Consider the following 26,936-nt stretch of genomic DNA (forward strand, 5'->3'; position numbering starts at 1 on the left):
ATCAGAAGGTTCAGGCTTTGATTCTCATGCCATCGACACCAGATACAGAGTTCACTGGAACCAAATCAAGATGCTGCACTACAGTAAGTTCAAATTTGATCGTATATTTCTTGAATTGTGTGAGGTCTTAAGCTGTTATTTAAAACACCATCATCAAATTCCTGCCATACATTCTCTATTAAACATCTAGAAAGTGAATGGCAATTTCAAGTAGAGCGATCTGGACAAATACAAAATGACTCATTTGAGTTTGTGATCCCAATAAAAATACCAATTCATGTATATGTGCAATTTAAGCCAATAGAGATTGAAATTTGGTTGACTACATCATAAACAACAGCACATCCTTTGTTTGTTCACAAGTTTCCTTTAGATATTGTGAGTCACGTGTCAGAAGTACATAACTGGAAAGGGAGATTTCTACCTAGCCTGTAAGGAAGTCAACAAAAGTAACTGGAGATTCTGATCTAATTAATAATATCTTTAGATATTAATGGACTCATTAATATCTAAAAGAAACTTGTGAAGTGAAATTGTCTCTGTCCATCAAAGCAATATTTTGGTTATTTTCACTTTGGTATTTTTGTTGTGAGCTTGGTAAACAGATTATTGATATGACATGCTTTTCTTTCTCCTAAAGAGTTATGCAAATTTCTTGCTATTTATGAGGCAGTCAATGCTTACCATATAAAATTTTTCTTCAATTTCAGGAAATGTCGAAATAGTAAACAAAAATATTCTTCTCTTCAAGGATTAGGCATTTGCCTGTTCCAGCTTCACTGGTTTTTCCATCTTGTCTCCACCTCTTTTGGTAGCTGATATCTTTCCATCCTGGATATATGTTCTTTTCATTTCTCTCTTTATATTCCTTGATCTTTTCATATGTGTTATAAATATCCAGTTCTTTTCTGATGTCTTAATTTCTTATATGAAACTGAGTCATATAAGTCTCATCTCAGCAGTTTGTATTTTACTTTTATCTTTTTTTTTTTTTTTTTTTTTAACTGTCCATATTTCTGAACCATATAACAGAGCGGGAGTGGCCATTACTTCATAAAATTTTAGCTGAGTTTCTCGTCTTTTTTTTAACAAGTGTCCTTTTAATTGTTCCACAGATTTTATGAAATTCCTTTGTTTTTTCATCTATATCTTTATCTTGTAGATATGTTTATTATGCAGCCTAAACAATTAAACCGTGTCCTCTGTTCTATTATTTTATTTTCTATAACTATTTTTGATCTAGCATGATCCTGACCTTTAAATGCCATGACTTTTTTTTCTTTTGTGAAATTTTTAAATTGTATTCTTAGCTTATTTGTTTAATTCATAAACTGATTTTTGAAGGTCATCTTCATTGCATGTAATATAATCTGATCATCTGCATACAGCATTATATTGATAACAATTCTTCTGGTTAACTGGATACCTTGTTTATTGTTGTTTTCCAGATTTTAATAATCTGATCAATATATATAATGAATAGAGTTGGAGATAAGCAGCATCCCTGTCTGACACCCTGATTTATTTCAACCTCTTCTGTTAATTTATTACCTAACTGTATTTTTGTATCTTTATATAAACTTTGTATAGCTTGTACCAAATGTAATGGACAGCCTTGTTTTTTCATTATATTCCATAGTTTTTCTCTGTGTATTTTATCAAAGCTTTCTCATAATCTATAAAGGCCATATTGAGTCTGTAAATTAAGTTCTCATCTTTTTTTTTTCAATAATTTGTTTTAGCACATAAATATTGTCTATACATGATCTTCTATAAACCATTTTTTCTACTGAGAGTAGATTGTTTCCAACATTTAAGTTTTCTTATTCAGGATTTTACTGTAAATTTTGTAACCTGTATTTAATAAACTTATTCCTCTGTAATTTCCATAATCATCTCTGTCTCCTTTCTTAAATATAGATATAACCTAAAGTTGAAAGTTTTTTCACTTGGCTATGCTACCAATTATATACAGTCGGGTCTCTTTTTATGCAGTAGATATATTCCACAGAAAATCGCATATAAAAAATTAGGGATACGTTCCATAATTCAGGAAATAAGAATGCCTAAATTTGTTTTAAAGCTTTATTCATTTAATTTTATTGAAAAGTAACAATTTTTTTTTTTACATTTTTTCATCAGAATTATCATCGCTATTAGACAATATTCGGCAACGTTTGCAAACTGGTGCGAAATCACTTTCATCACCAGAAGAGATAGTCAGTGCATCAGATCTGTATTATAAAGGCAATGATTCTTCACAAATAGAATTAGCTTCACCCTCATTCTGTGCTGATTTTTTTCTTCTGACAATGTAATCAGTAATTAAACTTTGTGATGATGATTTTACTAATTTTTTATACCGCTTGCGATATCCAGACATACAGTTCTTCAGCTCACATTGGAATTCAAAGGCTCGTTCAGAATTTGTGTCATTAACAAGAAAATGATTTTCCCAATTTATTGCACAGTTCAAGACTTTCTCGAATTATATTTGCAGTGAGGGGGACAAGTTTTTCTTCTGCTTTACTATCATTTTCTGGATCTTCGACGATATCTAAAGTTAATCGATATCCAATATCATCATCATCACTTAAGGCATTATGTGCCAAATTTCATGTACCAAAGTAATGATTTCAGCTGATAATGTAGATGTTTGAATGGTTCACTGTTTGCAACATCCAGGCCAAGCTACTTTCCAGCAGGCATCTAAAGTTTGTGTTTATATTTCAGCGATAGCAGATGCAACATGATTTAAACAGTCCAAAATAGAATTTTTTTTTCCAAACATCAGTTACTGTTAATGATTCATTTTCTAGTTTATCCAATATAAACTTAAAGTGTGCTTAACGTTTAAAAGTAGCAATTATGCCTTGATCGAATGGCTGAATAATGCTTGTTGTATTGGGTGGAAAAAACACTACCTACATGTTTGGATGTTCTAAATGCGGATGACTTGGTGCATTGTCAACAATTAATAAAACTTTAAAATCGAGAGGCTCTTTGCTTCATATATGTTTCCACTTTTAGTACAAAGCAATTATTGAACCATTCATTAAATACAGCAGTTACTACCCAGGCCTTTGTATATTAGTCATCCAATGTATCACAGCTGTTTTAGATCTTTGCCTTTCCGAGCACGTGGTCTTAGAGATCGATTTATTAGGAAGGGGGGAGGGTTCAACATTCGATCTCCTGATGCATTGCTACAAAGTAACAACGTTACTCGATCTTTGCTTGTTTTAAACCCACCTTTTTTCTCAGACTTAGCAATGTAAGTTCGACTAGGCATTTTCCTCCAAAACAATCCTGTTTCGTCAGCGTGAAACACTCGATCAGGACAATATCCATCATCTTCAATAATTTTGGCTAACTTCTCTTGAAAATTTTTGGCTGCTTCGTCATCTGATGCTGCAACTTTGCCTGTAATCTTCACGTTATGAAGTACATTCCTTTTTAAAAACCCGGTTAGCCATCCTTTGCTAGCCAAAAATTCTTTATCAGCCTGGGAAGCGGAAGTAGATGGCTCCAGTTTTTGGCTGCTTCTTCATCTGCTGCTGCTGCAACTTCGCCTGTAATCTTGACGTTATGAAGTGCATTCCTTTTAGCCGAAAATTCTTTTATCAGCCTGGGAAGCGGAAGTGGATGGCTCCAATTGCTTCATCTGTTCATAAAACCAAAGAGCTTTTTGTTTAATTAAATAACCACTTATAGGAATTCTCCTTTGAGTTAACTCTTCAATCCAAATTACGAGCGGTAGTTCCGTATTTTCTAATAAAACATCTCTTGAGTACGATGCCGCTTTGTTTTGTGCCAGAAATGACAGATTTTCTTATTGCGTCTTCATTCTTTTTTATTGCTCTTATAGTAGATTAAAATGTTTACCAACTGCCATAGATTCCTCTCCTTTTGCTAAGTGATCTAAAATTGCAATTTTTTTCCAAAGAAATTACTTTTATTTGTTATTTTTTTCTCCATTGGGCCAAATTAAATCTTTAAAATAAAAATTAGCAATTTTTATTTTGCTTTTATTTTAAATTAAATCTTTAAAAAAAAATTTTTTTAAATAAAAATTGCTCATTTTTATTTTAAATGAAACAATTTAGACTTATGATAATGAAAAGATAAACACTTACTCACATACAAAATTAAACTTCACGGACACTCACTGCTTACACGTTACTCCTGAATGGCTGCAACACATTGTTCATTATGTACAAGGGGAAACCCCGAATTTGCATGAAATATGTAACTTCAAAAAAGCATAAAAAGAGACCTCAGTGTATTTGGTTTAATCCTTTATCCAAGTGTAAGCAAACAAAGTTTGCACCTGAAGTATTTTCAGGACTGGGGAAACTTGTGGTAAAGGTGGTATAAGTTCTTATCACTTGCCTCCCATAATGCAAAGCACATCTCCTTGTGGATATGCATAATGCTATGCATTAAGGGAAGAGGCAAGTGAAAAAACTGCCATCAACTTATCTCTAATCCAGAGAATTTTAATAATATATGGTGTAACACCTTTTAGCAACTGGTATAGGTAAATATGATTTCTCCATTACTTCCGCCTTAGTATCACCACCTCTGGGTCAGGCTCCCACTGATGAGACCTCAATAAAGGTCGAAACTGATCTGGGTAGTGGCTCTTCCCTTAATGCATAGCATTATACATGTCCACAAGGAGATGTGCTTTGCATTATGGGAGATACTAAGGCAAGTGATGAGAACTTAATCCACCTTTACCACGAGTTGCCCCAGTCCTGAAAATACTTCAGGTGCAAACTTAGTTTGCTTACACTTGGATAAAGGATTAAACCAAATATATAATTGGTAGATATAACCTTAGCTTTTAACCAATTTGATGGAACCTCACATTTCCTCAAACAGTTATTAATTTTAAGAATCTGTGATATAAATATTCTCCACCATATTTCCAAAGCTATGAATTTATACCACCTAATCCAGTTAATTTTCTATTTTTCTGATACCTTTATTGCTTCTTTCACTCATTTCTTCATTATTATTTTCTGTTATTAAATTTGAGTCATACCATAAATTCTTATAATGTTCTATCCATTTTTCTCTTGTATTATTTTGATTTGTGCTGTATCTCTTTCTTCGTTGTTTAATTTCTTTAATATTTGTAGGCTATGTCTTGTCTTCCATGTGTCTTTTTCTATTTTATTAATAAATCTGTCTGTAAGGTGAGCTTTCTGTACTATAGTTTTAGCTATATTTCTTTTGTTTTCTTGTATGTTTTTGAAGGAGTGATTTGTATGGTATTTCTTTTTCTTTAATTGCATTTTCTATATCTGTGTTCCAGATTTTTAATGTTTTTCTTTTTAATATTTTATTTTTCTTTCCAAGTACTTCAAAACTAATGATCTGAAAAAATTTCACTTCCTCTGTAAACATATATCTCTGACACGTGGGGCTAGTTTCTGATTAGTAATGATATAATCAATTATAAATCTTGTTATTTTGCCATTCCAAGTATATTTATTTATATTCTTTTTTTGAAAAAAGTATTGGTAATTTTAAAATTACTCAAAATACAGAAGCCTAATGGAAAAAAGTGTAAATAGCAGGAAATGTAAAAAAACATTAAAAAAAGGCTAAAAGATGACTTATTGCTAGTATGTGAGTCTACAAACTAGATTACAAAATTTAATAACTGAAAATAAATGCATTTACAATTGCATACATTGATCTATTTAAAAATATCTTTAATTGTTGATTGTTTTTGCTTTTTCTGCACTCTCATAAGTTCCACCTGCCTCTCCACAGTGTATAAGGCATTAAATGCCCGTCTCCCGATGCACTTGCAATATATCACCGCAAAACAGAGATAGCTTCCATTGCTTCTTTACTAGTAGGGACGGTAGGTTCTTGATCATAGTCTTCTTCAACCACTTCTTCCTCTTCTTCTTCATCAAGGTGGTTGGAAAGGATGTCTTCTACACTTGGTACCATTAATCTGATCACACCAACATCAACATAGTCTTGAAATAAGGAAGTCTCCATCATATACCAGTTGTTGGGCTCTAATATATCTTCTTTTTCCTCTTGTAGTTGTTCCTCCACTTCCACAAACGTAACTCCTGCCTTCTGGAAACAGCTGGATATGGTTTCAGTAGTAACATGCAATTATGCTTTGGCCACATAATGCATGGCATCAAGGATTGATATGGTGATTTCTTTTGGGTCCTTACCATTATCATGCCTAAATACAGCTTTTTCAACAAGCATTTTTCTATATTTCCATTTAAATGCATGGATGATGCCCAGATCTAATAGCTCAAGCTCACTTGTACAATTAGGGCGAAGAACACTAATCTAATATTTCTGAGCTACAGATCTTTAGGGTGTGCAGGACATTTGTCTAGCAGTAGTAGTATTTTGCAGTGATTTGTCCCCATTTTAGCATCCAGAGTATGCATGGTGGATGTGGAGATGCTGGTGGTCATCCATGCTGTGATGCTGGCATCATACTTAGTAGGCAGATTTTTCATGATCTTAAAACACCTTGGCTTTTTAAATTTACCAGTTACCAGTGGAGGTAATTTTTTTGATCCATCAGCATTGACCATGAGCAAAGCAGTTACCCTCTGCTTGCTGAGTTTTTCACTGTAACACTTCTCTCCTTTAAAACACAATGTTTTACTTGGCTGAATGTTATAAAAGAGCCAAGTTTCATTCAACATTGAAAATATTTTTCAGTTCGTAGTCCTGAATAATAAATAGTCTTTAGTTCATGTTTCCACTGGTTTACAGTTTCCCCTGCAACACTATTAATATCTTCTCACACTTGAATATACAAAATATTGTGACGAGTCTTGAAACGATCCATCCATCCATTTGACGCAGTAAAACCATTAATCCCTAATCTTGTAGCAAATTCAAGGGCTTTCGCTCGGAGTATAGTACCATCGACCGGAATATCCGACGCATTCGTAGAAACAAATCACTCGCCACACGTTTATCCAATTCACCGTATGTCGATGTCTGGATATACTGTATTTTCGTTTTTTTTGACATAGTGCCAGATTGCTTTGCATTGAGTTCAATGCTTGACCTGTTTTTTATAATTGTGTTCAAAGTGGACAAGGAGAGTCCAAGATCTTTTGCTAAATGCACAAGTGTTCCGGCATGCCAATCTGCACGTCGCAGAATTGCCATCTTTTCTTCTACCGAAATACATTTTCTGTCTTTTTTCTCCATCTACCTGCAACTTGAAAGCAACTTTCACATGCTAAATTACGTAGCAGAAATTCTACAATATCAGTTCATACTGTGATTGAGCAATCATGGTATCGCTCTTCACTACATCACTGCTGCAAGTAACCATGATGGCAGAAACGAAACTACAGCCGAAAGCAATGCCATCTGGAAACAGAAATGCACAGATTTCCGCAGAAATTGATTTGAATGAGAGGAAATTGATTCAAAAATCAGTATTGCCACCCGAGAAAATGACGTCCACATCAAGTTGTTAATGGCCGGAAAACAATATATTGTAAAAATAGGCCTTAAGACAGGACCAACGAAAAATGACAGGAAAACGTACATTGCAGGAATGTAAAAACAGGGTTTTACTGTAGTTCACCACTGTTATTCATGCAAATTTCTCCATATTTTCCTAAGACATTTGGAATTAGATGATTTTAAACTCTATCATTAAGATCTCCTGCTATTAATATATATACAGGTAACCGTCGCATAACACAGTTACGCAGTCTACAAATTGTAGTAACCCTTTATCTTTTCACATATTTTTCACCACGACTTAAAAATCAAATTGTATCTTCGTTAAATTTGTGTCTACCCATATCATGCATGTAGTTATAAGTAGCGAATTTAAATTAGGGGAAATACCCTCTCGCACACATGTATGTCAATTGTTTACCGTACAAAGTGTTTATTGTTGAAAATTGTCTACGTTTTCTGCCAGAAAAGCGCATTAAAATTCATAAGCGTGTTAATCTCAGGCTAAGACCTTTATTTTCTGGTAAGTTACATACATAATTAATACGTAATTCTTTTTTTTTATGTAAAAATTTATTTTTATAGTAATGGCCATAAAACTGCAACGAAAGGAAAAACCAACATTGAAAAGAAAATTTATTTCTCTCGAAGAAAAAATTAAAATCTTGGATTGGTTGACAAATGGAGAATCAACAATTCGAACAATCAAACAAATTGAACAAAAAATCCGAGAAAGTTGCTGAGTCAACGGTAAGTGCAAAGTTGCTCGTGTATGCAATATTCTAATGGAAAAAATGAAGAAATCGCTAATGATTTGGATAGAAGATTGCACTCAAAAGAAAATTCCTTTGGAGGGAAATCTTATTAAACAAAAAGCTCTCTAACTTTATAAATACTTAAAAGAACTTGAAGATTCTTCAGAAGAAAGCTCTCAGCATGGATTTTGTGCAAGTAAGGGTTGGTTCAAAAACTTTAAAAAGCAGTTTTCTTTGCATAATCTTAAAATCCAGGGAGCATCAGAGTGGTTATAGTGTAGACCAAGTGTTCAATGCAGATGATTCCAGGTTATATTGAAAAAAAAAAAGAAGCCAAAACGCACCTATATTTCTGAAAATGAAAGATCAGCTCCTGGATTCACAAAGTTTCCAAAGATAGAATTACTTTACTGTTTTGTAAGTAATGCAGGCGATTACATGACAGAACTAATGTTTATTAACCGATTCTCGAATCCTCGTGCCATGAAAGGGCTCGACAAGTTCATCCTACCTGTTTATTGGTTTAAAAATTGGTTTTTCAAGTGCTTTGTACCGATGTAGAAAGTAACATCGGGTACAAACTTCTTGACAACTAAACTAGCCGAAGTATGCAATGAGAATTATACAAATCATGTCCAAGAGATTTCATGTGATGACATCGCCTGGACACTTGTAAATAAAGAACATCTACGAAATGTTATTTTTGAAGACAGTGATGACGATTAAAATATGCACTTTATTTTATTTTGCCTAAAAAATTTATGCATTATGTGCAATGAAGTTTACGTACAATTTGTAATTTTTATACCATGTATTGGTTTCATAGTTTATGTTTTCTTAACTTACATGAATTAAATAAAAATATTTTTTTGTTGGATATGTCGTTGTTTATATAATTAAAAAAAAAAAAAACAATATCAGAACATAACCCTACTTTTTGTATGCGATCTGAGTCTCGCATAACGCAATTTATATAATGCGGCATTTCTATGGAACCTAACACCCATGTTATACAAGAGTTACCTGTAGTCATTTTTATTACATTTATTTAACTGTTTTTGTAGTTCTTCATAATATTGTTTAGAATCTTCTTTCCTACCTTCTTCAGGAGCATATCTCCTATGATATTTAAGTAGCGTCTATTTGTTTTTAGTTTAACTGTTATAATTCGGTCATTTACAAAATTGTAGTTTCGTATTCTATTTTTCCATTTATTATCAATTAAAATGGCCACACCACTAGAAGCTCTGATATTTTTGTCCACTATATAGCATAGCAAAAACCATCTATATCTTTTGTTCCCTTTAATTTCTTTTTTGTTTCTGTTATCAAGGCTATATTAATATTTTTTGTAGTTTTTAGTTGTTTTACCAATTCTAATCCCTTTGTTGTTATGCTTTGCATATTGCATGTGGCTACTTTTAAATGTCTGAGATTCCTAATTGTTTACCTTTGTTCTTTCTTGTTGTTTTCTGTTGTTTCAGTCCAATGAATTTTTTTGTTCCAGCGTCTGGGTTATAGAAATTTTTTTACTTGTTAAGGTAACCAGCCTTATGCAAAACCCACAACCTGGAGGACCAGAGTATCCCTCTTAGTCTGGCCCCTACTTCTCGACTTATCCAGCTAGGGAAACCCTACCAGTAGTTTAGTTACTGTGGCATAGCTCTTGAGGTCAATGGTGTATGCAAGCCTCCTTACTACATCAAGGTGGAAATACCATTAAGGAGGTAAACAAAAATCTAATTTTATATAATCAATTGTTTAGAATTATTCATGACCCTCTTATCTGTTACAATGGATGGATAACTCAGGAATTATAATAATCAGACTTACTTCAGTTGAAAATAGGCTGGATTTAACATCAATAATGATCTTATTTCAGGAAGACCATCTTCTAGACATAACAGTAATCCAGGAAATAATGCACTGCTATGGACAATTAGAGAGTCTATTCTTTAAAAAGAAAAACAAAATTAAGAAATAAAATTAAAAATCGTACACATACACACAATTACACACTACTTAATGACAGTTCAACAGCCATGTAACTCTGCTTCTTATAAACCAAATTTCTGTTAATGATAGAGTAATTAATCATATCCCTACAGTCTGCTATGCCAGTCAATGCATGTATTCGTTTAGCCAGCTTGTTTTACAGGAGAGAAAAACCTCTAAGTTTAGAAGATGAAATTCAATCATCTCTGCATAAGAGTTGTTAACTCACCTTCTGCTGAAAGGGCATAAATGCATATTCTAGACTGGATTTTAACCTATGTCTTTCACAATTGAAAGGACAACATCACTACCAGCTGCACTACAGAATCAATATACAGCAATATAAAGGTTTCTTGCTTGTGTGGTGTGCATCAAGTAAACATGTCAATCATTATTATTTAATCAATCATTAGAAACCCTTTTAGCAAACTATACCAATCAAAACATTGATCAAAATGAAAGTTACCAGTGAGTAGGATAGCTATGTATCGCCAACTGCTTAGGAGCAAAGTGAACCTTCATCACAACAAATAAATTGAAAGATACCAAGAAGATACATGGTTTAATTCTTTATCCAAGTGTAAGCAATGAAGTTTGCTTATAATATATAGGCTCAAACCTGTCTGCATCATGTCAGGAGAGAGTTCTCGGTCTGCTGGCATATAATTCTTTTGCCACATGCTTTATGACAAATGAAACATTGACATACAACAAATGACAGTGACACTGCAACTGATATAAATCTCCCTGAAAACCATTTCAACAAAAATTCCAAATAAAATACAATATGCCACACATGTCATAATCCTCACAAAAAAAAACTCTCTTTTATATTCAAGTGGTACACAACCAGACATGACCTCTTACTCTCGGCAAAAACTCAAATTGCAGCCACAGCTACCATACTCTACCTACAGTGTCTAAATTATACACTTTATAACTTATTTCATCACAAAGCCAGCACAACCTGAGCCTTTGTGAAATCATTCAGCATTGCCTGTCAGAGAGTACCTAATTTAAAATTCCCTGCTTTGGCATCCTCTGGCTCAAGGTATTCTTTCTCCCTACTGATTTTTTCCAATTAGGAAAAAAATCAGCCATTGGTCATGCATTTTGTCTCTTATTATAATATGCTTTAGATTAATGTGTATATCTGAAATGGCTATCTGGGTAGTGAAAATAATAGGAGACAACATGCTGGTACCAATTAGAAATAATTTGTTATAGTTGTTCAATACTAAAGCAACTGTTGTGATGAAGTTGTTGAAAGTTTTTCCATTTGATTATACTATAAATTAAAGATACCAAGAAATTATATACGTATAATGAAGTATTACCTGAAAATACTTCATTATAATTATAATGATAATTATAATGAAGTATTTTCAGTACTGGGCCAACTCATGGTAAAGGTAGTATGACTTCACATCACTTGCCTTGGTATCCCATAATGCAAAGCACTTCTTGTGGACATTTATAATGCTATGCATTATGGGAAGGGTCACTACCCAGACTGGTTTCGACCTTTATTGAGATCTCATCAGTGTTAGCCAAAAACCACTGGTGATACAAAGTTGAAGTAATGCAGAAGTCATACTTTCATATATACAAGTTGCCAAAAGGTGTCATACCATATTATTATAATACTCTGGATCAGGGATAGTTAGTTGAACGTTTTTCCACTTGGTTATACTATAAACCAAGAAATTATATACTTGGTTTAATCCTTTATTCAAGTGTATGCAAACAAAGTTTGGGGGGGGGGGGGGGAGGGCAAAGCTTGGAGACAAATAATTACATCAATAAATTTTTATAATTATTGATGTAATTATATAATTACATGAATAAACATCTTTTAGCATTTTTGATGTAATTATTGGTCGATGTAAACTATAAATACATTATTTTCATTTTACATCGATTTTAATGATCTTTGATTCTTGGGGAAAAAAGTGGTCAGAATTAATACATTTAGTACAATTTCATATATAAAAAAATTGACCGGCATATTTTCTTAAAAATCAACAAATTAATTAATCCTGAAATCCTAAATTAAATTATTTAAATTTAAAAGCAAAAAAATCATAAAACTAACAAGTAAAATAATATTAAATTACATATACTTACCTTTTAAAAATGTATTTTTCTGTTTAAATTTGTTTCATTATAAATTTGCAATTCACACTTCACTAAGTGACTCACTAGACACAAAGGGCAAACGAACTGGTCACTGTTCACAATAGTAATGAACATTTTTTTCACAAATCAGAAAAAGATGAATCAAAAGCAGGCACACGTTTTATTGCTGCAATAAAACACAGACAAAGCGTCACTGGGTCGAGGGTTAAGATTAGGTTAAGATCAAGGGTGATTACATATCTCAATCACTTTTACAATTATAATTTATGGAATTTTTTTATTCGATCCCGGGAGGAAGTGCCCCATTTGTCCAACCCCTGCGGACACCCATAAACGTGTGATTGCATTTTTATCAATGTATGAAAGTTTTTAGAGTGCATAGTGCATCAGCGCTCATCTTAATTGGTCTAATGCAATTATTTGCAGATAACTTTGAATACTTCTGCATAGAGGGGGGAACAATCTATTGACTTTAGGATTTATTAGAAAACAACAATGAAGGAGAATGCTATTGTTTGGTATATCTGAAATACTCAAAGATGAAAATATGTGAACCATCATTTATAAGACATGTAAGAATAGTAAAGTGTGAGTAGAAACACTTTCATTAATGGTAAACGAATTATTAATAATTATCATTTGTGATATGTGTGTCCTATAAGTTGCTGGGTAGAGCTAATAGCCTGATCCTATAAAGTCTAAACATGAATAAGTGAATTTATGATGGCATAATTAAAAAAAAAAAAACTTATGAAGAGAGAGAGAGAGTATTGTAGGAATAAATATGGTTTGACAAATCATCTCGTAAAATTTGTTGCATATGTTATGTGTATTTCTCTGGTTTGTGTATATTTCGCTCTGTTTTCCAAGAATTTTATTGTGTTTACTGAGATTCAGTATACATAACATCCAATCATTATCGAAATTATCCACACTTTCGGGAATCCTACATTCATTAGTCTTTTTTTTTTTTTTAGTATCAGTGGATCTATCTTATCAATCTCACATATGTTAGTATTTTGTTGTAGATCAACGTCTTATAATACACAGCATATTCATATTTATTCAGGAATAGATATTTTTACTGTCTGTTGTTTCTGAAGACTAGAATAAAAATGTCTCTATACTGTTAAAAAACTTTCCAAAAAACTTTGTGTATATTTCGCTCTGTTTTCCAAGAATTTTATTGTGTTTACTGAGATTCAGTATACATAACATCCAATCATTATCGAAATTATCCACACTTTCGGGAATCCTACATTCATTAGTCTTTTTTTTTTTTTTAGTATCAGTGGATCTATCTTATCAATCTCACATATGTTAGTATTTTGTTGTAGATCAACAACGTCTTATAATACACAGCATATTCATATTTATTCAGGAATAGATATTTTTACTGTCTGTTGTTTCTGAAGACTAGAATAAAAATGTCTCTATACTGTTAAAAAACTTTCCAACCTCAACAGATGCTATACTGCACAAGCAAAAGAAAAAACAACTTTCTTTTTTCTCCTAACATCCACTTTCAAATTTTCAGTTCCAGAAAATGTGTAACAGCTGTTTGTAATACAGCCATCGGATACTGAAAGCGCTCAACTCATGACAAGTGACAACGTTCAATTGAATTGGTTGACACAATAACCAATCACAGCTGCTAGGTGAGCTCAAAATGTTAGCTCAACCAGCCTCACCTTCTCAGCAGTAAAAATACTAGAAAGCTAAGAATTTGACCCACTGCGCCCCCTTTACATCTTTTCGAAGAGCTAGTGTAAGCATTTTGAAAGCACACCTCGGCTATTAACGTAAATGTGACGCAATGTATACGCGTCGAAAAGTGCCCTCTTCATGATAAATTTATTACCCTCGTGAAGTGGACATGAAGCATTAGTATATTGTGTTCAATTTTAGGAATTGAGCGAAGTTTGCAAACAATTGGGGGAGTCTTTAACGGAAATTTTGTGGATGAGCACCGCACACCTAGCACACCCGGAATATTAGCCCCTGTCCCTTTCACAGAAGTTCTCATATGACTGGCTACAACTCAGGTGATCACTTCATGATCATTCTTGCAAACTGGCAGATTAGACATCCTCTAATAATATGATAAATTCTTCTCAACTCTTGTGTGCCTCCCATTACATACTGCATAAGGTAGTTTATCCTTAAGAACTCAAGGAATTCATTCTCCTTATTTCCTGATGCCATCTCTTCATTCCAGTCAATATCATCATAATTAAAATTACTGGAAATAGTTAACCTCCTCTTACTGACTTAGCCCATTTGCCTATACATTTCATTGTCTCTGCCTTACTGGCTTACAACAACACTCAACTAAATATCTCATCCTATCAACCTCCCCCCCCTCACTGGTTTTTTATGTTAATAACATGTTAATTTATGTTAAATCATGCCAAGATTAATTCAGAACAATATAACTCATGTTTCTTTCAAAAAACCAGGCACTTTTCTTGGCCAAGCAAGGTTAGTAATTCAATCATGTATTAGATATAATTCCTCATTCAATTTTTTTTTAAGAAGGTAAAAAATGTTGTCCTGTTGGATAGACCCAGATACAAATCCTGTCTATGATGTGAGGAACCTTTATCTGGTTTTTTCAATCAAATAAAAAGTTGCCATTCTCATATGAAAGTGGAGAACTTTTTTTCATCCCTCAAAATAAGCAATCTGGCCAGAACACACACAATATACAGACATAAGACTATGAACTCTTAATTATTTCATTCCTTAAATTTAATTTTTTTAAGGAAATAACAGCATATACTAAAATATTAATTATAGAAGACTTTTTTATTTGGTAACATTACACTGCCATCATTAGGGATCACAAAAAACAACGATATTTGCATGTAGGCACTAATGCTGGGCAAATAAGAACTGAAGAATGTCAACAATCCTACATGGTGACCTCTAGTGGACTAGATGGGGTAATCTTGGCTGCTGGGCTGAAGATCTTAGAATGCATGCTTCCCAAATATGGGGGAGTCTCATGCACCTAAATCTATTGAGGTTTGGAAAGTTTTAAAGGGCTGAGGCAGATTTGAGGAATAACCTTTCATATTTGTATTTGATGTGATGTAATAGAGTTGCTATCTTCCAGTGTATCCTGTGATGGGCATCCAAGCAAGGTCAGCAAGGAATAAGACACTATGGGAATAAGAATGAACAACCCTATTATGTTGGTTTTGGTTTCAAACTCCTGCACGGTAAAGTGTGGGTCTATGCATAAGTGTAAATCAGAAAGGAAGATGGATGCTCTTCTTTAGTAATAAGGACTGAATTTTATAGGGATTAGTGATTTCACAGTCAGGAAGGCATACTGCAATAGTAATGTTAGTCTTAAATATTTAATATTTAACATTTTTATCAATTAAAAAAAATATTCAGAAATTTATTCGAGGGTTAAAAATACAAAAATGTGAAGATTATAATAAAATGCTATACCTACTTTGGAATATTTATTTTTTTTAGAAATTCTTTTATGAATTCTGCTTTTTCCACAGGAGAGTGATGAAATATGCCTGGTTTGTAGATTGTGAAGTCTGAAAAACATTCATTTAAAAAAAAAAAAAAGATTTAGCAGTTGCAGTAGTAGAATGATGTGACACTGAAATTATGACAACATTAACACACACACAAACATTTTAGCAGTACCCAAATTCATTGCCATACTCTTTGAAAGGACACATTAAAGACATTTAGGAAAATAACGAAACTAAGTAATATCATTTCACATTTCAACATGTGCATGACATCTGTTATTTTCATATCTTCCAGAACTTTAAATCACAAAATATAACCATCTAATAAAATTTATATTAACAGATTTACAAATCAATAAGATTATAGTGGTAATGTATGTGAACATGCTGTTGTGCAGAATGGAATGATAAACATTAAGAGTAAAAAATGTATTATTACAATACATTATTTCAATAAAAACAATGATAATATAAAACAATGATAAATATTAATCATATCTGTAAGACTACAAAAAAAATCTGATTAAGATATTTTATTATAATATATACAGTATATAATTAGATTATATAATTGATATAATATTACAAATATATATATATATTTATAATTAATTGATAATTAAGAACACCTATTATCCTAATTTGTTATTATATGGGCACCTCCATGGAGTCCATTGGATCTACTGCGATGACTCATCGCGGGAGACCCAATCTATCCACACATAACTCTCCTTGAACTCATTAACAGAAAGCACAACTGATTCTGGCAACCCATTCCACTTATTCACAACTCTCCAAGAAAAAAAAAATCTAATCCTCACACCCCTACTAACCACACCTTTATTCAACTTCCAAGGATGACCTTTTTTGGTCCCTCTAGTCAAGTCCTGAAACATTTCCCTTGCATCTTCTATCCCATAAAACTCTTTAATCTGTTATAACGTTCTGTATTTCTATTACATATTTCTCAACCCTGCCTTGTCTTTGCTATTCTTTACTTAAAATTTTACGAATTGTCATGAATAGTCGACTACCTTAACTATTGAATGCCGCCATTTATTTATTTCTACTGGATCTTATGTTCTCATGCTCTATAGTCTAACAAATTTGTTTTACGACTGTACCAGTTAGACTATGTATTGAGTGTGAGATTATAAGATTTTAAACTAAAGAAAAAGCAGATATGTTAGCATTCCTCACTTATGTTAATCATGGTTTAATTATTGATCACTTAAACTTTATCTTATGCAGGTTCAAAATTTTCAGGATGGTGCATTGACAGAATCAGTCCAATGTGTTGTTCACAAACCATTTAATTAAATCAAAAAGGAATATTTAGACAGTGGGATTCATATTACCATATATATATATATATACACACACAATTGCATTACAATTCTTTGTTATTTTCAATTGTTCCTAATTCAAACTTAGTTCTAATTTTCTTCCTTTAAAGCTAATTCACAATCTAGAATATTCTGCCAGTCATATATACACAAACTGAGAATAAAGTATACCTTGAGTAAGCTTAATTCAATATCAATTTACATTATTTTACTGTACCCATAAACAGACACTTGATGCACATTCTTGTTTGGAATTATCACATACATAAGTACTTACAATTCTCGTTCAGCACTGTCTTTTACATGAATCTTTTGTTCATACAAAAGTGCTCCTTTTTGTTCCTCTTTCGGCTCATTCTTATTTACCACCAAATTTCTTCTTTGTCGAATCGTCAATTATTTCATGCCATTTAGGACCCTTAACATGACGGCAATGTGCAGCGCTTTCCCAGCGAAACGTCCCGATGACATCACATGGCAAAGGACCCAGGTAAGAGAAGATGAAACCCTAAGACAAAGTCCTTCTTGACATTTCACCTTATAAAGGCCCAGACTTCCATTATATGCATGCACACGTCTCTCAAAACTTCCATATATAAACATCCGAACATGACACCATACTTCACGCATCTTTTGAAATTGCCATACATTGACATGAGTTAACGTTACATAATGACATCATGCACCACATTATTTTAACAAATGCGCATGGTTAAGTTATTGCAAATACAAGATTATTACAGACAAAATTTGACATTTCTTTAGTGCAATCTCCTTAGAAAAACATGTAAAAGCAAACTTTACATAGTTACATATCATGAGAAATTTTACAAAGCAACTTAAATGTTTCTATCATATCCCCTCTTTTTCTCCTATCAATCAACTTCTGCAATCCACACACCTTCAATCTATTCTCATTGGAAACATTCCACAGGCCACTCACCATCTTGGTCACTTGCCTCTGGATCCTCTCCACTACATCCAAATCACTAAGAAATCCAGGGTACCAGACTTGTTGACCAAACAGTAATCCATATGTGGACATATCAAGGCCTTATATGTCCACATCTGGATATATAAGAAGAATAACAACTCCCTATCTATACTTGTTAACATGTTCGTCAATACCCAAGTAATCTTATGGGCCACCTTAGTAACCTTAGCAACACGTCTTCTGAACTTTAATGCAATGTCTATCACATCCCTAAATCTCTAGCCTCATCTATTTCCTGGAGTACAGTATCATCAATGTACATGACTTGTAATCTATTTATCCCAAAATCCATAACTTTACATTTCTCGACATTACACTGACACACATTAACTTTTGCCAATACTGGGCAGCCTATTTAAATCATCCTGCAAGCTCTCCACATTGCCTTGATTAACTATTACGCTACCTAATTTTGTATCATCAGCAAACAACTGAATATTTCATTTCAGGTTTTCTATGTCATTTATGTACAAATTAAACAGCAATGGTGGGACCCAGCACTGAACCTTGTGGCACACCACTAGTCACCTGTTTTCACCTCGATTCTCCCTCTCCACATAAAACATTTCAATATTTCTCCAGCAGCCACCCTCTTATCCACTTAACCAGTGTCATATCCATCCCCATTTCTTCTAATTTGCGTAACAGAGTTCCATGTGGTATTCTGTCAAATCTTCTTCTTCTTCTTCGGCAGTTTCTCCCACTTAAGTGGAGTCACTGTTGATGATGAGTCTCCTCCACATCCTCCTGTCTTGGGCTGTCACCACATCCAGGTTTTCATCCTGAAGTCCTCTTCTACCAGCTCCCTCCATCTCTTCTTTGGCTGCCCACACTTCCTCCTTCCTTGCAAATCCATCTGCATGACCCTTCTTCCCACATATTCGTCCTCCCACCTCATCACATGACCAAACCATTTCAACCCTGCCTCCTATATCTTTGCTCCTAAGTTCGTAACCTTCACTGTTCCCCTTACATAGTCATTTCTCAGACGATCCTTTCTGGTCACACCGCACATCCACCTAAGCATTCTCATCTCTGCTACTTCCATCCTGCTGATGTTATTTTTCCTCAGGGCCACAGTTTTTATAGCCTTGGTATTGTCAAATGCCTTTGCAAAATCATTGTGTAGCCATCCAACTCAGCTGTTACTCTATTATAAAATGTTAGTAAATTAATAAGGCATGACTGACCGTTCACAAAGCCACGTGTTGACCCTTATACAGGATCACATTTTTTTATCTACCCATTCTTGAATTCTCTTTTTTCACGAATTTTTCTAGTACTTTTACCAGCACACCTGAGATACTGATCGGTCTGTAATTTGCTATTGTTAGTCTTAGAACCTCTTATAAACAAAGAAATTATTTTGTCCTCTTTCCACTCCCTTGGAACTCTTCCAGAGCTGAGACTTAAACAGCCTAGTCAAAGGCATTGCCAGTTCCCTTGCACCTTCTCACTAAACCCGAGCTGATATCCCATCCAACCCCACAGTTGTATTTACATTGAGATTCCACAATATCCTAAGAATCTCCAATTCATCCACCTCTGTTTCCACATCAGTGTCTGTCACATATGTTAAAGCAGTAACCTCACTAGGATGATATATCCTTGCAAAGTGTCACTCAGTAACTCAACTATTTTATCTGCTTCTGTCTCCTTGTGACCATCATCATCACTCATTAAGGTTAATCTTCCCTAGTCATTCTCCCCTTGCCACATAACAGAAGAATTCTTTGGAATTTCCTTTGTCCTGCTTGGCTAGATTCTTCTCATAATCCGATTTTTCCTTCTTTGCCTTGCCAGTCACTATTTTTGCCTGAGCCTTGTACTGTTCATGAGTTTTGCTGGTCACCTTTCTCTTTATATACCCTCCACAGCATTTTCTTCTTCTGCAGCTCGTGCTTAATGATATTACTCATCAAACTAACTCCTATACAATTTAATACTGTTTCCTCTAGATGACCAGTAACTATATCCCATGCACTACTAACATCCTTATCATGCAGTGTTTTATGCCATGGTACCAATTTAAGCTTCTTTCTAAGCATGTCATAATCTCCTGCCTTCTAGTTTCAAATACCATTTCTTGATAGAATATTCCTCATGTTTTACAATCTCCCAAGGACCTGTATGTCATTTTCCAATTGGATGCAATGTTGTCATCTTGATTTTGGATAACTCTTTTAATCCTATGATCAGGTCTAATATTCTCCTGCCCCTAATCCCCTCCATCACATGCTGCCTTAAGTAATTATCTCTTAGTAAGCGTATAAATTCTATTTCCTTCCTGCCACGTAAACTTTCTTCCTTCCAGTTTGTAGCTCCATAGTTGAAGTCCCCCATAATAATCACTCGACCTGTACTCATTGTACTAATTTGGCTATGCATGTCTTCCAGATCATCCGTGGACCTCCCTGGCCTATAGCAACAGTTAACTGTATATTTTGTCTTACTGGACTTAATCTCACACCACACTGCTTTAAATGAACAGCCACCATCCTGCCTATCTCCTATTCTTTTTGGCTGCAATTCATCTGCTATCATTAGCAATACCCCTCCCCACCATCCTATCTTCTTTATCTTCCCTGAAAATACTCAACTCTTCACATTCTATCCCTGTAACTACATCATCTGCTGTTAGCCAAGTCTCACTAATGCCTATAACTTTTGGTAAGGTTGCACTAATCAATGCCAAAAAACACCTCCCTCTTGTTCCTGATACTTCTGGCATTAGTATGATAAAATTACAGCATCCCTTTAGGCCCCACCCACCTTTACTTTCTGAATCGACTACCCTGTTCAATATTTTTGCTTGAGAGGCTAGATTCCTGTCATTCTCACACTCACCTGCTTCGTGGGTGCCTTTGCACAAACTCACTTGCTTCCACCATAATTGCTTAAGTTTCTCTGAATTTATACTTAAGTGCTTGGTGAACAAAACTCTCTAGACACCTAACACCAAAACCATTTAGATGCAGTCCAGTACTGAACAAGAGTTCTTGCTCTCTTAGGGTTTCTGCCTGATCTCAGAAGAGAACCAACCAGTTTGAAAAAGCTGTCGGGACAGTGAAACCTTTATCAAATGGACCAATAAAAGGCAACTTTATAGATGTTTCAGCAGCACCTATGTCTTTTAAGTAGTCCAAACTATGGCAACTCAGGGATTCTGAGGATTGTATTCTTGTAAGCTCTCTCAAGATCAACTTATGAAACTTTCATAGTTTCCACAAACATTTGGCTTTGAAATTATGTTGGATTTAACATCCACTCTGCCTATCTTTCTTAATAGCTCCAGTTTTAATGTAATAGTACCACTGATGCCATCTGTTCACTCCCCTAATCTTTGTTATTATTACTATTTAAAATACTTTCAGTTTACACATGGAAAAAAAAAAAAAATTATATATATATGTAATTTTATTCAAAAACTCCGATATAGTTCATCCAATTTTATATGGACACCATCAGAGTGATGACAGACTGATAACTACATTCGAAACATGAATCGCAATAATGCATAATAAATCATGCATATGCTAGCTCATGTCTTGGTTACAGCTGAAGTATATGATTACACTATTAGAGTTTAAAGGAACAATTGTAAAAAGTTGTATAGATAAAAATAATCATTTAAAATTATTAATTAAAAAAAATTATGAACAATTCATAGTCATCTCTTGCAGAACTTAGACTCACTGGCATGCAGTCTGATCAGCTGAGGTTTGGATGACTTTGTAGCATTTCACATGTTCAAGGAAAAGACTATCAAATTTGAACTTGTTTGAATGAAGTTTTGTCTGGTTCCAAAGAAATTTGTACCTATCAAATTTCTAGTGACAATAGTATGGCAGGGCCAGACTCGTCAGATTCTAAAAATGTAATATAGTCGATGTTCTTCAATTCTAATCATAGGAATGGCCAGTCTGTCCAAAATGGCAAAGATGGCATGAGCAGGGTACTTGATAGATGCCTTGAAAGGAAAGAGGTGGTAATGTATCCTTTGTAGATGGTAGGAAGGAAGACATCTTCCAAGCTAGATTGAATTTACTAAGAATCTGTGCTATTTGTTTCAAGATTCCTTTAATGTAGGGAATTGAAATTCTTTTCACATTGGATTGTAGTCTGGTAGAGGAATGATAATTATCAATAATTTTTTGAATGGTAGGTTTGTTTTATCTATTACAGCAAATTACATCAGATCGTTTTTAATTTTAGTCAGTTTAATTTTTAAGTTTTATTATTATTTTCCTGACCTTCTTGGAATCATAAGACTCATCATGAGAGATAAATGCTAAACAACTCTAAGTTTGTTGTACCACTTCTTAGACTCATCCAATATTCACACTTTTACCATCCTCCATGCAAAAAACTTACTTCTTATCCTCTTAATGACTGCTTTCTTTTGCAACTACTCCTCAGTGTCAATCCAGAATATACCAATAGATCGTGGTTCAAATCCTGTCATGGGTATGGATGTTTGTAATAGATAGGAGATGAATTCCTTGCCTTGTGTGAGACCACCATCCTGCATATTTGTGACTTGAAAAAGTTCCATGTTTCATCTCTAGAGAAAGGTTTCTGAAATTTGTAAAAAATAAATAAAAAATATAAACAAATTATAAAAATTAATAAAAAAATAGAACAAAGAAATCTTTACCTTACTCACAGTACTAATATACTATAGGCTTACAGCCTTCTGTGAGTTAGAAAAAAGAAAAAAAAATAGTTTGCATGCCTTCAGTCTATCCTCATAAGCAACATTGTATTAGTCCTGATAGCATTTTCATTATCTGTCTCTGAGTTATTTCATCCCGTTCAAAATCTGGTGGACAGATCTGAGAACAGAAATCCAGATGGAGTCTGATCGATGCTTTATACCAGTGTTTCTCAAACTTCATATATCTCCGTACCCCTTCTTAAATTTTCATTATTACAGCACCCCCTTATCAAATAATAAATAAATAAATAAAGTATATTTCATTGTAAATGTCTATTTTATTTGAATTTATATGTTCATGTAAACAAAAAATATGATTTATTTTTAACAGAACAAAATTTGGAATAGGTTCCTCTTCATATCCCATCCATGAAAATCCACATTTCAAGTAATTCATATCATACTTATGAAGATTTTTCATCTTCACCTAGTTGGTTCTCTAGAGATGTCAGACGACACACCCTTATCAATTTCATTTGATCCAGATGCAATATTAACGTTTTCTTATTGCTTACAGCTGCTTGTATTTGCTATATTGCTTTCTTTTGTGGGTTTTATAAATCCAATCTTTAACTAATGATCCATACTTAAGAAATTGAAAACTAAAAAAATTAATGTATTTACTCGAATATAACTAACACTTTTTTCCCAAAATTAAAGCTAAAAAATCGTGGTGCAAGATATATGTGGGGATTTTCGGAAACTAAAGTTTTCAGAAAAAAACTGAAAATGGTGTGATTTACAAAGGAGCTCCTACTCGCTATCGTTACTTTTGGCATGGAGAACAGTTACCTTGTGTATATTGTCAAAGTCATCTACTCAAATAGCTTCATCTTCTTTTCCATTATTTCAAGCAAAAATTACCAGTAATTTACCAGACTTGAGATAGATAGCACATGTATGAAGAAGTGCATATGATTGGTGTGGTATTAACAAAAGATTGCGCGAACCAAAAACAAATTAGCATTTCAACAGTTGAGTTGAAATGTTAATTCTCTTCAACCGAATTCCATATCTGAAACACATTCACTACATATTTCTTAGTTTTAACACGTTCACGACGGGGCGGTTGTCAATCAAAACCATGTGTTGCAACATATGGTTTTGCTCGAGTTTAAACAGCAGTTTCTATTGGAGGGGAGATATGATTCATTAGTTAGTGCCGTTTTATCCCAGTTGTCTCTAATTGCACTATTTATTGAGAAATATAATGATTCAATGTGTTAATGATGCTTAGCCAAAAATTGCCACATACCCCCTGAAGACCTTTCATGTACCCCCGGGGGATACGCATACCACACTTTGAGAAACACTGCTTTATATGATGGTACCACTGCCCTTTTTATTTCTGTGGTCAGTACTTTTCTCATATTGCAGTAGTTTTCTGAATTGTCTTCCTAGCCTTTGCAATATATCCTCTGAACTTCTAATTTCTATTTACATCCTCTGAACTTCTAATTTCCATTTACAATCACTCCAGGATCCCTTGCTTCCTCCACCAAGTGAGTATGAAGCATGTCATCTGTGGATCTGAAATTTCAAAACTTACATTTAGTTGCATTAAACTGATACCGTCATTCATTTGTCCATCTTTTGAGTTTATTCAAATCCCCTTGAAGAGCCACAACATCAGCACTATTACTAATAACCCTCCCAAGCTTTATCATATGCAAACAACTGAATATCTTCCTGTAGTCCAGTAACACTATCTTTATGTCACTGATAATATCAGTGATAGTCTTAGTATTGAACTCTGTGGAACTCCACTTGTAACCCTCCGAATCTGTGATACTACTCTTGCACCCTATATACAGCTCTATGATCAGAAAGTGGGTATCAGTCAAATTCACTAACCTGATATTGGAACTCATATGTTGCAACTTAAAAACCAACTTTCAAAATAAAAATAAAAAAAAAAAAGACTGCATGCCTTACCTTCATCCATCATTTGTTGTAAAAGGCAATCAGATTAATAAAAAAGAGCATCCCTTAACAAATCCATGCTAGCCTGCACAAATATTATTGCTGCATAAATAATATTGCCATCATCTGCTCAATTCTGTATACTGCACAATTCTGTAAGTTCTTATCAATTTTTCCAAAATCTTAACTACACAAAAAATGTAAACAAGCCTGTAGTTAGCCACTTCCATTCCGCAATCCTTATGCAATGGTATTATGTTACTTTCCTTCCACTCTCCAGGAACCTACCCCATTGTAAGACTTCCATTAAAAAGTCAGGTTAATGGCATGATCAGATTTAAAGGAAACTGGTGATACTATCATTCTGAACCAGTGTGTTTTTAATGGCCCATTTGCTCAGAGGTTTATACCAATTTTACCATGTCAAGCTTCTCAAGGAATACCAGCATTTGAGATATAAAAAATTTAACTTAAAAATTTTTTAAAAAATCAGGCAGCAGTGTCTAAATGAAACAAATATCTCCACCATTCACACCTTGAGTACAATCTGCCATTGCTGACAATTTTTTCTCGAGTATCCCCTATGCACTACTGACCTCTTCTTCCTTCACTCTTTCATCCATTGCTTTATAATTCCACATAATTTTTTGCCTGGATACTACAACATGCCTATTAATCCTTCTAGTCAGGAGAGCATGGTCCCTTGCACCATTCGGGGTGTGGGAGAAGACTATATGGCATCTCATTCACAGTCAGATCCTCTGATACTATATCCAAAACTCTTGATCCTCGTGTTTTCTCTGGCCAGCTTATATCGCTAAAGTTGTCCCCTATAATGATCACTTTGCACTTACCAAGCTTTATAAGAACTTTCATATCTGGGGCCACTCAAAGTTCTGATCATGTGTTTTATTAATGACCCAACTCCCAGATCCATAAATTAAAATTGGTTTGAATACTGTTTTGTATATAGCTAGTTTAGTGTTTTGATAACTTCTCTCTTATTCCATACACATTTTTCGAACTGGCTCCCCATCATACTGGCTTTGATTATTCAGTTGTCTGTTTCTATGTTTAATGTGCCATCTTCATTAAAAATTGTACTTAAATAGCTTAAAGTTTTACTTGTTCTACAGGTTCTCCATTCACAGTGCAGTTGGGTGTATAAGAAAAAGTAGATAAAAGAGCAGAGGCTTGTGGTATGCTCACATTAAGTGCAAAGTTTAAGGATAAAGATTCATTCAAAGTTAGGCAGAGAAAGCTATCAATGCAGTTACAAAAGAGATCATAAGATAGAAGCTCATTCATCTGGCCATTGGGCTGTTTTAATTTCTCATCTTTTCATGATGCACACATCCTAAGGTAAAATAAATAAACAAGGAGATGCCCTTTGAAGAAACTGAAACAACTACTACTTCTTCAGGTAGCAGTGCAGTAGAACCATAGGAAAAGGAGATGGGGTGGGGTGGTAGAAGCAGAGTTGTTTCTGTATGCGTTAGATAATTTTGTTTGCAAGTATAATTAGTGCAGGCATAACAGGAGTATCAGACTTTGATGAAAGCCATCTGTAACACACATGATGATTCTTCTCTTGAATAGTCTTGGCACACTTCTGGAGAGCTAAGCTTTCAATATGTATTTATTTGGTAGGTTTTCATTGTTGAAAACAGTTGTTTTTCTGTGTTGTTGCCTGTTTTCATAGTTATTGTCTTTATGGTTGATAACCAGATCTGTGAGAGCAAATATCGAATTTCGTTTAAGGAATGTTGACATAGTAGGTTTATCCAAAGGATAACAATATATGAATTTTTTTTTTTTTTACCCTATCATGTTGTACCATGATGTTCTTTTGGTTTAAGTCAATAAGAATAGAATTTGGTCAGCTAAATCACAAATTGCCATCCCAACCTTTTTTGTTCATAATCCAGAGTGTGCCATGTGAAGGTAAGGATGGGATGTTAGGTTCGAAGTTCTGGTCAGAAGCCTGTACATATCAGCAATTTGATGATGATGGATATAAAAATCATAGGATATAAAAATAAAAAAAGCTTAAAATCCTCAGCTTGTTATTCATTTTAACTT

At 33.9% G+C, this 26,936-nt stretch overlaps 1 protein-coding gene across 1 annotated transcript in view; it reads right to left on the bottom strand.

Annotated features, from left to right (window-relative positions):
• Positions 1–10,073: 10,073 nt before the first annotated feature.
• Positions 10,074–26,936, bottom strand: part of LOC150092077 (uncharacterized) — a gene marked incomplete at both ends in the record, with an annotated part of 52,407 nt that continues 35,544 nt past the window's right edge. Inside the window, 2 exons of the mRNA XM_090415329.1 lie at positions 10,074–10,193; positions 15,841–15,934. Of these exons, the coding sequence (XP_090271455.1) occupies positions 10,074–10,193; positions 15,841–15,934 (214 nt within the window). The remainder of the gene's footprint in view (positions 10,194–15,840; positions 15,935–26,936) is intronic.

This window comes from Typopeltis vanoorti, unplaced genomic scaffold, assembly GCF_054136105.1.
Source record: "Typopeltis vanoorti isolate ZY-2024b unplaced genomic scaffold, IOZ_Tvanoo_1.0 HiC_scaffold_801, whole genome shotgun sequence".
Taxonomy (NCBI): domain Eukaryota; kingdom Metazoa; phylum Arthropoda; class Arachnida; order Uropygi; family Thelyphonidae; genus Typopeltis; species Typopeltis vanoorti.